The 12,573-nt window shown below is 43.3% G+C and overlaps 1 protein-coding gene across 1 annotated transcript; it reads left to right on the forward strand.

The window, feature by feature from the left end:
• The first annotated feature begins 41 nt into the window (after positions 1–41).
• On the forward strand, positions 42–10,742 carry FBXL3 (F-box and leucine rich repeat protein 3). Its single transcript, XM_063304515.1, has 4 exons — positions 42–171; positions 5,864–5,986; positions 7,837–7,945; positions 9,499–10,742. Exons 2-4 carry the CDS (start codon positions 5,972–5,974, stop codon positions 10,140–10,142), a joined length of 768 nt encoding a protein of 255 aa, XP_063160585.1. The 5' UTR covers positions 42–171; positions 5,864–5,971; the 3' UTR covers positions 10,143–10,742.
• Positions 10,743–12,573: the final 1,831 nt, after the last annotated feature.

A 12,573-nucleotide genomic window follows, 5' to 3' on the forward strand; every position in this document is an offset into this window, starting at 1 on the left:
GCGCGCGCCTCGCAGGTCTGCCGGGGCTGGCAGCGGGCCTTCCACCTGCCGGAGCTGTGGCGGCGCTTCGAGTTCGAGCTGGGCCAGCCCGACGCGCGGGCCACGCACCCGGCGCTCATCAAGCAGATCCTCAAGCGGCACGCCGGGCACCTGCAGTACGTCAGCTTCAAGGTGAGGCGCCCCGCAGACCCGCGGCGCTACCGAGGGGCTCGGGCGGGCTGGAGCTCCGCGGCCGCCGCGCCTTCTGCTCCGCCGGGGATGTGGTCGCCCTCGCCGGGAGCCGCCCTTCCCCAGACAGGAGCGGGGCCTTCGGGCCGCGGCCGGCAGCGGAGCAGAGACGCGGCCGAGGGAAGCGCCGTGCCTCACCGCTGGAAGTGGCCCGTCGGCTCCTGGCGAGCAGGACGCCCCGAGGCTGCTGCTCCGCCTGGAGCCCCCGCAGTGTCCCCAGGAGCTCGTGATTTCCGCCCTTGGGAGGGCCGGCCCCAGACAGGCCTTCCCTTCCGAGTAGGCTTTTCTCCGTCTGCCCCCGGCCCTTCCGAAGGGCTGGCGGCGGACAGAGGGCAGCTAGGACTGGGTAGAGAGCGCGTCAAAGGGGCATCGCAGGAGCTGAGATGGAGGAGGGTAATTAGGAGGCAGAAATAGCAAAGCAGGGAGAACTGGGAGGAATTATCGGTAGGGGAAAAGTGGATGGATTCGGTTTGGGGGGAATCGAACATAACAACTGGATCACCGAACTGGAGGAGAGACCGCCCTCGCAGGGTACTGAAGATAGAGATTTCCGGGTTTAGCGGTGATACGGACCACGGTGTTGGAACAGCAAATTCTTGGGCAGTTTGGTGGCAGAGGGAAAGATGGATTTATAGTAGACAAAATTGGTGCTCCTGAAGTGTTTTGGAGAATATAAATAGTGAATCATGACTGAGAATGAAGATGGCAGTTCGTGAAGAGGAATCTACAACTTGAATAAAAACTGTAAAATAACATGCAGGCAAAAGAAAGAATAGAATAGAGGGAACTTCAGAGCAAGCCAGCTAGTCAACAGAGTTGGAATCTGTGGAAGTTACTCCACAGATTATGCTGAAGAGAAAAGAGAATCAGACAGTGGGACTTTAACCCTGGTTAATCTTGTTGCAGGGTCCCACTGTCTGACTCTCTAACCCTAACCAGGTTTGCTTGCTTAACCACTCATTCCTATGAAGCTGAATAGCCCACAGTGATGGAAGCATCTGTACATAAGATTGTATTTGCACAATCTGTTAAGATACATGAAAGGTTTAATGAGGCCATGGCTCACTAGCTAAAGGCAGAAGTTCACCTGAGAGTTAGCATGCCACCCCATCCTGAACTTGCAACATTTTGATTTTCAGGAAACTGGATTTGAAACTCCGGCAAGCCTTGGCTTTAGATTCCGATTTCTGCCAATCCAGAATGACAGCTGTAGTGCATGACAGCTGTAGTGCATTTGGATGGCACAAAAAGCCTGAAGTCTCCAACTCAGATAAATGAGCCCCACTTAGCAGGGAAAATATAGCTTTGTTAAACCTTTCCACGGCATAACGTGCCACACCAACACTGCCTGTCTTGTCCTAGAAAACCTGGATCTAATCAACCACTTGTGTTGCAGGATGTCATGCTCTTCCTTGGGTGGTTAAGGGAGGCAGACACAGGAAAACGGCAGGGGCAAGGGCCATTTTTGCAGTTGACACAGATGGCAAAAATACCCAACAACAATGAATGTTTTATTAGTTCCACCCATGCACTGATCATGTGTGATTGCCCTGGGAGTCCGTACACAAAGTTTCTGTTAAATTTGTGAAGTACTGTGCTCGGCTAGTAGCAGTGGTTATGGATCTTTTTGTACATTGTGGGTTATTGCTCAACTCAGTGAATTGTGTGCAGGTCCATTGTTATACTTGAACAGGTAAAAGTTGGTTTGGATTGATTTTTTTAATGAATAATGTCATAGTAGAATCTGAAAAACACCTTATTTGCAGGGCATTTTTGACCCTGATATGAAAACATTTTGAATCCAAAAGCTTGAATTCAAAAAATAAAATGTCCAACACTGTAGTGCTGTTCTGCCACTCTGTGGTTTGGCCACATCTGGAACAGTGTGCAAAGTAACATCCACCTTGGAGTAGCTGAGGGCTCAACACATGACCTCTCATGGATGACTGGAACTGCCTGCTTAGAAGGGAACAGAACCACTTCTAAATATGTCAGCCCTTCTCTTGTTGTATTGAAATAGGCTGACAGACTGGCTGGTTGTTAAAGTAATCAGCTGAAGGGTTCAGGACTTCCAACTGCTTAGTCTGAGATAGATGGGGAACCTTTGAAGTCCTCGGGTTACAACTTGATCCCTCAACCTTATGGAGAAACACTGAAGCCTGTTTGGTCATGTTATGATGGCATCAAAAGAGGGAGGGCTACGTTTTTCATCCTCTGCCTTGGGGATGATGGGGAAGCAGGAAGCTTCTGGTAGGCCAAGCACACCCAGCCCCATCTTCAAAACTTCTCAGCAGCCCCAAGGAGGCTTGAAATTGTGCTGGCAAAATATTCTGTTTGCTGATTTGCTGTTTGCAGGATGATCTGGGAGCTGCATACAGAGAGTAGATTTCCCATCCCTGGTCTGTAAGCTAAGGCACATTTTTTATTTAAAACACATTTTTAATGCAATATGGTTATGAAAAAGTATTTAAAGATTCTTGTAAAAGTGAATAGAAAAGTTTGATAAATTGTGAACTATCTTTGTGTTCTAGTAGTATCTTAGACATCTCTATTGGGTGTTGCTGTATATTAACTCTAAAGATTGCTCTGTTTAAAGCTAAATGATTACTCAACCTTTTAATTTTTTGATAATCTTAATTATATGTTGTGAACCATGATTTCAGAAAAGGAAGTGATAGTGACTAGATCAAGAGCACAACAGCTCACACTTTGTTCAGCAGTTATTGAATTATTTTTACATTTATGCTGAACTTGAGGAGGAACGTTGAATATTTTCCACAATGGGTATTTCCTCTTGTTGTGAAGGAGAGATCTACTCAGCGAGTTAGTCTTCTAGTTGCCCAGGACAATAGAGAATATCTGGGGCATATCTTTACATTGTCTGGTTCCTTATTCCTTCCAGTCCCTGTCATGGTAAAGCCTTGACTAGCTAAAGCAACCTTAGAGCTACTCATAATTCTAGTTTTTTTTTTAAAGGAAAATTAGGGGGAAAGGCCCCAGAATATAGCACAAAAATGTAATCCCCCCCACAATTTTTCCAGAGGATGGATGCCTTCTTCATGCCAAACAGGAAGTCATCTTCTGGTATTCCTTTTCTGGTCTGGGCTGTGCAGTGAGTTGTACCAAATTCAGTAATTACATGGGTAATTCATTCCAACTGAAGCACATATGAACCAGATGGCATGTAGAGAAACTACCAGCTGCAAAACTTCTCAGGACAGCCTCAGCAAAGGCATAGGGACCCATCTTCTAACACCTTCTAATAGTGGAAGATTTCTGCAAGATGGGCAGTAGTCAGAAGAGCTGGTGGGATGGAGGCAGATTGACATAATGAGCCAAAGCTCCTATGGGTGTAGGCAGCTGCTGGAGTTCATAAGCCAGAAAGAAGCAGGCTTTAAGCCAGCATACCAGAGGAGAACTAGACACCTTGGGCCCTAGAGGGGTCAGGTGGAAGGCAAAAGAAATGCAAATGGCAACAGGAAGTGCCTTGAGGACATGCGGCCTGTGCCTTGAGCTTCCCAGAAAGGTTTTGGATAGAAAGAGGAAGGATTACTTTGTGCTCCTTGTAGGAAGGTGAGTTTAATTTGTGAATGAAATCTAATAATAAGACCACAGTCCACTTGTTAAATGATTTCCAGCTGAGAAGGTGGGGTCAGTGCCACCTAAACACAACCTTCCTGATAGTGTCATTGAGGAGGTTGAATATGAAGGGTCAGACGGAGGCATTTGAGGGTTTTGAGAACCACTTGCAGGCTCCAGGTAGGAAACCAATGAATAGCAGCAGCATTTGACAGGATCACTCCTCTGAGAGCTCTGAGGAGATGCAGTATTTTTTCCAGTCTAATCAGGGCTGAGGACATGGCTTCAGGACAAGCTAGGCCTCAGCCCGTATCTAACCCATCCTCCTGTCCTTAACGCGAAGTTGTTTCATCAACTTGATCTGTAGATTACTTCCTGGAAAAAGGAATGTTGAAATGGCAATGTTGATCACCTTGTGATTTGTAAATCTGTTTGGTGGCTGGGTGGATCCAAGTGTGGGACTGAAAGTGTGAGAACAGATTTGGAATGAGTGGTAGGAAGGTTGTCCTTTGGATAACTGTGGAGTAGTGAGATGTAGCGAGAAAGCAGAATCTGGCTGCACTTTGAATAAACTCATGGGATTTTCTGATACCCTGATACACATGTGAATTTCCAGCCAAAGAAGAGAAGCTCCCAAATGCCATCTTAAGAGTTTTCAACTCTAGCAAATTGCTGTTGTGAACTTTTTCCTCCTGTAGCCACACAGCGTGGACTGGGTAAGCCTGCTAGCATTGCTGGTAACAATTTCTGCTGGAGATTCCAGAAGGCAAGAGTGGTTGAGATGGTTGGATCTGCTTTCCCACCTGCTTTGATTTTGGAGTAGTGGGAAATCCTGCAGTTAATGTTTTAAATAATCACCTGTTGATGGGAAAGAAAGAAGAGCTACTGAGGGATTAACGTGTAAACTTGGTCAAGGTTAATACCCATTGAGGTGAAGAAGGAAAGAAGAAGAGAGAAGCCTGCTGAGTGAAAACTGTTGGTGACTGGGTCTGATGGATTAAGGTTGATCAGGCTTAGATGTGCTCATATGCAAAACATAAACAGCCTTTTAGAAGGCCTGGAGTTTCTGGGTGAGGAAAAACACTGTGGGAACAAATAAAAAAGGACTGTGGGAACCGATGACTTGCCTTGTGGACCCCCAAAGGATCTTGCAGAAGCCAACAGAAAGAAGATCCAGAGAAGCATGGCCTTACTGTGCGTGAAGCATGAAACAATAGCAGGAAAGAGCCAAGGAGACCCACAAGGTAAAGGTCTGGGATGCGTATTCTCTGCTTTCCCAGCAGCAGAAGGATTTCCCCATTTAGTAGATCCCTCTTGTATCAAGTAAACGATGCCCATTGGCCATACCTATTTTCCATCCTTCGAAAAATGTGACTTCTGGGAGCTTCCTTTTGCATTTGCATTCAAACCAGGACTGCTAACAGGGATTAAAGTAGTTCATTGTTCCAGTTTCAAGGAAATAAACACAATTCATAGCTTGCCAATATAAGGGCAGGAGATTAACAGAAGAAGGGAAAGCAGAGGGAAGACTGGAGGCACAATCTTGATTAATGGTTTATGATTGCATAAAAACCATGTTACTGTTTGGCTTCCTACAGAGCTAGTTGTCCTGTACAAGTAGTAACATTTTGGGCGCGCACACACACACCCCACAATAATCCAGGGAGGACTTGGCATACTCATTACAGAGATGGTTGGAAAACCAGGCAAAATGTGGCATAATGGAGAAATGCCTGCTTGGAGTGAGTTGCTGCCTGGAGCTGCGCATGGGAGGGTGGTGCTTTTCATTTGCTTGTTTGAAGACAGGAAGAGAATCTGTGGCATTTTGTGAAGATTCTGTCCATGGTGGTAAGCCCTGCAACCCCCTTAGGATGGCTTTCACATTCAGTATGACCTAAAGTAGAGTTTTCTCATCCAGTGTCTCCTAGCAGGAGCAACATCCTCAATAATGTTTGATTCCTTTTAGTTTGTTTCTGGAGTGCAAAGACTTTCAGTCAATGGCAAAGTCTGTAGTGTTTGAAGTGACTGTTTATCCGTTGATTCTTCTTGTTTTCAGGTGGACAGCAGCAAGGAATCAGCAGAGGCTGCTTGTGATATCTTATCCCAGCTTGTGAACTGTTCTTTGAAAACTCTCGGACTGATTTCCACGGCTCGACCGAGTTTCATGGACTTACCAAAGGTACTGACCAGACTTCTAATCTGGCCTGATTTAAAAGAAAAATTCGTGAAGTAATTCAGTCAGCGACTTGTAGAAGTCCAGTCTGGTTGGTTACCAGTGAATCTGGAACAAACGTTGGAAGCACCGTCATGATGGTGCTTTTGCTTCCAGACACAGAGAAGGAGGAGTGAGTCTGTGGTAGCAAAAAATCAAAAGAGGTCCAGTGTCCTCTTCTCCGACTAGCATGCTTTATTCATTTACATCAGAAGTCAGGGCCATCAGCTCCAGCAGCAGCTCTGAGTCTGCTGCTCCTAGTGAAACCTAAAGAGAAACTGTGCAGATCTTGCAAGAACAGAACTGAGCATGTGGCAAATCTGCCTGCCTTGAAGGTTGGATTTATAATCTGCCTTTTTAAAAAAATTCCGACACTCAAGGCAGCTTGCAATAAAAAACACAAGCATATAGAAATAACAGAATTAATGCAATTCAAATTGATACCCAAAATAAAATCAGTTGTTAAACTAATTAGCTACTAAAGACTTGTCAGAGGAGTGTGTCCATATAATCTCCTAAACATTGTAGGAGGAAGAGCCGGATGCAGGATCTGGACTCTGGGAGCCGCGCAGGAAAAGACCATTCCCGTCAACTCAGACATTGAGCTTCTGGCTGCAGAGGCATCTTCAGAAGGGCATTTCCTGCTGAGCAGGGTAATTGGGTGTAATCACCCAGCAGCACCTCTGTCTCGTCTGGATTCAGTTTCAGTGGATTCTCCCTCACCTGGCCCATTATTGCAATAATTGGGCAGGGCTCCCTTGGAGTTGGAAGGTGGGGAGTGAAGTCATCCCCCTCCTTCCAATCTCCAGGTGGCTTCCTGGCAGTTTCACATGGATGCCAGCCAGCAGGAGAGACCAGGTAGCACCTTCCGGGCCACAGGCTAGACATCGAACTGTGGCTTCATGGCACCTCCTTCTGGGCATACACTGGCAGGAAGGCCTGCTGCTGCTGCTGCAGCAGCAAAAGAGCCACCCTGGCCCGCACCTGTCAGCAGGATCCCACGATCAGCACTCTTGGAAGCTGCCAAGACTGCCCTCCTGTGTCTGGCGTGGGCAGCCAGGAGGGTCTGTTTTATTCTGCCCTGTGGTAAATTCACATCCGTCCCATTTTCCCCTTTTCTGACTGCACCAGATTGTAGTTCTGTGAAGGAAACAACCGCTCTTAGCAGCCAAATACACAGGTCTGGTCTGGCTGCACTGTGGCAGCCCCAACTCTGGCCGACAAGCAGGAGGGCAGGCTAGATGTGTCCCCTCACAGAGGGAGACGGGTGTCAGTGGACTCCATGCACCGCAGAGGGTTAGAAGAAAAACTGGGCCCCTGTCCTTCTGGGAGGAAAAGACGTGCTTTTGTCTGTTACTGCATCCAGTTTGTCTTCTTGCCCTGGGAACTCTGTTTCTTAAAATCTTTTCTTAAGTTGGTCTGTCGCTCTGTTTCTTGGTCCCCCTCTTTATATTCATGAATGTTAAAATAAATTGAAAGCTTAAAACCGTGCACTCACTCTAGTAAGAAATAATTGTTTAATTTTGCTCTCTAAAAAGTTACCAAAGCATTTCCCAAATGTGTTGCTTGTGAAGCCTCCTGAAAAATATTCCTAAATAGAATTGGTATTTTTTAGCTCAGTACTGTGAGAAGCTGAAAAGCGTGGCGGTACTTCAGACTTTTTGAGTTGCTCTTGTTTGCTCTGGATAAACTGCATTTTAGAATATGGTTATTCAGTTTCATTTCAAGATTTCAGTGCTTTCTTCTTCTTACAGTCACACTTTATTTCTGCCCTGACTGTGGTGTTTGTAAACTCCAAATCCCTTTCTTCACTCAAGATAGACGATACACCAGTAGATGATCCATCTCTCAAGGTGCTGGTGGCTAACAACAGTGATACTCTAAAACTATTAAAAATGAGCAGTTGTCCCCATGTTTCTCCAGCAGGTAAGTTTGTTTTTGGAATATCTCTTGCATGATGAATATTTTGAATTAGCATCTACTGACAACTCGTATCTGCAATTTCCAATAATTCAGAATGATCCGCACATCTTTTCTTCATTAAGTTAGTATCTCCTGAGCTGAGCCAAACTCCTGGTTACTGTTTGTTTTCTTGGCACTTATATGGGAGGAATTTGCATTGCTTTCTTCTGGGATGTGATTTCCTGGTGGTTTCCCATCCATTAACTAACCAGGAGTAGCCATATTTAGTTCCTCAGGGTCAGCTGATATCTGCATGATGATGCTTCTTTCTGAGACTTCCTTTGGTAGCTTTAGCTATATCAGAATTGTATGACTAGAATCTAAACTGTATGAGATAATATTGCAGTCTTTATTAATGGAAAAATAAATTAATTCAGCAGTGCATTGGGATATAAATACTTGCTATTTGCTCCTGTTGGACCAGGCTAACTTAACTTAAATATGCTACCATGGATACTCCTTGGTTCGCAGTAGAAGTATTTTGCTATCAGAAATACTTTACTATCTTCATCATTTTTATTCTGATCTTCCCAATAATCAGAGTTCTCTGGGAAGATTACAGAATTACTAAAACAATTTAAATCAGTTTTTTTCACAAGTAAAACTATGAGTAAAGTGAAATGTAGTAATAAGTAGCATGAGAAAAATGTATACCATGTACAGTCTACTTGGGCTGCAAAACAACCAGTTTAGAAGACAGACAAAACTAATGAAGTTGTAAACTTATTTTCTTACATACAGCATAAACATTTTGTTTGAAATGCAGGGTTGGGCTGTGTTACACAGTAGTAAAAGCATGAAATCGTTTAGATTAAAATAAGCACTTACCTAAATGCCATTATTATTTATGAGTGGGCTGTTTCCCCTTCGCCATCCTTGCCCCAAGCCCACACCTTCCAACTAGAGGTAGTAAGTGCCACATAATGTCCCCAGAATCTAGTTCCTGGAATTAGATATTCTCCATAAAAGTGGATGGAAATCTGGACGTGATAAGTAGCTCTTTTGAAATTGGATGAAACAATGAAATCTCTGTTGTGTTCCTGCTTTCTTCCCCTGTTATCAAAATGCATCACTTGGGCAATTTATTTCAACATATCTGACAGGCCTGTGCGTGCTTTAGTCACTCTACAACACATGGCTTCTGCCACTGGCAGAAGATTTTCCTGAATAATGTGCTGCATTTTTTTAAATGACTCATAGCTTCTGGCAAAGGAGCGATTGTTGTATTATTCTAGAGATAGGTGGGGTTTTTTAATTAATGAAACTTAGCCAAGTATATTCAACATAAAAAAGTTTCCTTATTATTAAAATATAGATCCATTAACAGGTTTAGTTGCCATGATAACATTCCAAGTCAACTTTGTTACCACAAATGAAGAAATGCTCCAGACCTCAGCAGGATTCTTATTTCCAACCTACTCAGGTGTTTCATTTTTGTATGAAGTTTAGCATATGTATTTCTTTTCGATGCCAAGGTGGATGTGAATCCCTGTTCTGATGTGTCATTGCTTCTCTAGGAATCCTCTGCGTGGCTGACCAGTGCCATGGTTTGCGAGAGCTGGCGTTGAATTACCATTTGCTAAGTGACGAGCTCCTTCTTGCCTTGTCCTCTGAAAAACACGTCAGGTTAGAACATTTGCGCATTGATGTTGTCAGTGAAAATCCAGGACAGACACACTTCTACACTCTTGAGAAAAGCAGTTGGGATGCTTTCATTAGACATTCCCCTAAAGTGAATTTAGTTATGTATTTTTTCTTGTATGAGGAAGAATTTGATCCATTCTTCCGATATGAAACTCCAGTTACCCACCTTTACTTTGGGAGATCAGTCAGCAAAGAAGTACTTGGCCGGGTTGGAATGACGTGTCCTCGACTGGTTGAACTGGTGGTTTGTGCCAACGGATTGCGGCCACTGGACGAAGAGTTAATCCGCATTGCAGAGCGCTGTAAGAATCTGTCGGCCATTGGCCTCGGAGAGTGTGAGGTCTCCTGTAGTGCCTTTGTGGAGTTTGTGAAGATGTGTGGCGGCCGCTTGTCTCAGCTCTCTATAATGGAAGAAGTTCTGATTCCTGACCAGAAGTACAGCTTGGAGCAGATTCATTGGGAAGTGTCCAAACATCTTGGGAGAGTTTGGTTTCCGGACATGATGCCTACGTGGTAGAGCCTCTGAAGCAGACAAGGCCATGTGGGGCAACCCCTTAGGTTGGGCCAACCTTGTGGCAGCTTAATCATACAAGCTTCTTAATGATCCTAGGGTCTGTCAAGCATGGTAGAAAATCAGTGTACTCTTTAATGCTCGCTTCTAAAATCCAGGTTTATGAAGTGATGGGGAGAGTCCAAAGATGTTCCAAAAGTTCACATATGTTTTTATAGTTTGCTTTTTTCCAACAAGACAGATGCTAATATATGTAGAGGTTGACATGTGTTTACATATTCAGATGCTGTAGTTCCAAATCTTGCTCTGATAAATTACAGTATTTTAGCCTGATTCTTGGAAATATTACTGTGACTGACATAAATTTTTAAGGGGCATATATCACTTTTGTTATGTAGTCTTGGAAGCTGCTGACATTACCCAGGTTGTGTAACAATGAATTGCTTTAAATGCAGATTTGTAATCTGAGATCCCAAACCATAACTGTGGGCTGATTGGTGTTTCTATAACATTATAAATACAGAGCCATGGGACAAGGTAGCTGGGTATACTTCTTTGTGGAAAATGTAAATATTTTCTGTTTATTAAATCTCTCCAGAAAATCTAGTGGTTTGTAAATTATTAGCAATGTGTTTTCCCCAAAAAAATTTTTCTCTCTGCAGTCTTTAAAATGAAAATGTAATAATTGTAGGGAATAACATCTATAATAAATATGCTTTAAGGTATTATTAAAGTACAGGAAGCTAAAATATTATGGGAGACATATTCTGTATTTTTGGGCTTTTTAAAATTGTGTGCTAATTATTGTGGAGCATTGACTTTCTTAAGTGTGCTGTATGAGTTTTCTAAGAAGGGAAACCAATTTTTTTTGTACAAAATTATTAAGGGTTTTTAGAGTAAAATCTATGACTATCAGAAGGTTAAATGGCAAATAAAATAGGATAAGTTGCTGGTGATCAGCTTCAGCCCCCAGCATCTGTAATAGCTGGCGGTAAGGGAGACGTTTGGTCTAAGGAGTGTCCCCAGAACATGCTCGGACTGGTCTGATGTCAGGAGTTGCCTCTTCTGCCCGTGGACCTAAGGTCAATTTGGGGGTGTTGCAACAAAAAAACAAATGGCTTCTCAGGTGCAAAATAATCTGTATTCCTTAAATCCCATTTCAATAAAAGGGTCAAGTCCTAAAGAATTGTTAAGACTAATTGTTCAAACCACAAAAACAGTTTTCCCCAAAGCTACATTTTTAAAATGCTGCTCACATTGTAACTGACAGCATTAATAGGCCAGCTTTTTAATTCTTCACCAAAACAAGTTCATTAAGGAAATACAAGGTATGGTGTTCCTTCCCAACACACCCTTCATTTGTAGTCTGTCTATAAAACAAATTTCCTAGCAGTTATAATCTTAGTGGTAAAATATAGAAAGAAAAGCAATGGGCTTAGCAAGTGAACAGGTTTAGCAAGTTTTACCTTCCCATATTAAATACGTTGTTTGAAGAGAAACACAGCTTTGTTAAAATGGTTAGGACTCAAGCAGAGCAGTGTTACTTGTTTCTCCAGAAATACTCTGAGGTCAGATGGGTATTTTTGGCAGTTGTTTCTGTACATGTATTCAGCTGGAATTAATTGTAGATTTCAAACTTCTGTTACGTGTTATGAAGACGACTAGCTTTCCCAATATGAATTTTATATTTTGATCCTCTTGTAATTAAAAAATCAATCATTGTTACTCTGTGAAATGTATAGATATTTAACTGCAAGTATATAATTCTGAGGTGACTTGCTTGAATGCACTGGGTGCATAAGATGAAAGAAGCATGATTTTGTAAAGATACGTGAATGACATCCATTACAGATTTGAGTGGAATTTAACATAGCACCCAATGTCTTTCTGATTTGAAAATGTACTTAGTCCTGGTTGGTTGGTTTAAAGAAGACAAAAATAAGTTTACTTGTTTCTGTAATTTGGCATGATTCATCTTTTTGCTTGTTTGTGTATGCATGTTTTAACAGCTCAAAGGAAGGAAGGTTAAAAACTGTTGTGGGGAGGCTTTAACTGTGAGTTAAAGGTTTTCTCGGCAGTCAGTATCCTTTGCCACAAGGAGCAGGCCTCTCTTCTCTTTCCAGCCAGTTGTGTCTGAGAGTGGACTGCTTAGCAGTTTGTGTTAGGATTGAGTCTGAGGATAATGGGCTCTTAGGACCGTTGCATCAGACTGCAGAAAACAATGGGGAAGGCACGGAAATCAAAAGGAACCTTGTGCAGGAGGAAGCAGAGCAGCTGATCATTTTAGAACGTGAGTCGGCTTCACCACTTCCAATCAGTGCACGAGACAGGCTAAAAGGAGGGCCAAACAAAGAACCGATTGGCTTTCACCAACAGTACAAAAACCGAACCTATAAAAGTCCACGAAAGACCGGGGCGGGGGGAGGACCGGAGACAA

The sequence above is a fragment of the Candoia aspera genome, chromosome 5 (assembly GCF_035149785.1).
Source record: "Candoia aspera isolate rCanAsp1 chromosome 5, rCanAsp1.hap2, whole genome shotgun sequence".
Lineage (NCBI taxonomy): Eukaryota > Metazoa > Chordata > Lepidosauria > Squamata > Boidae > Candoia > Candoia aspera.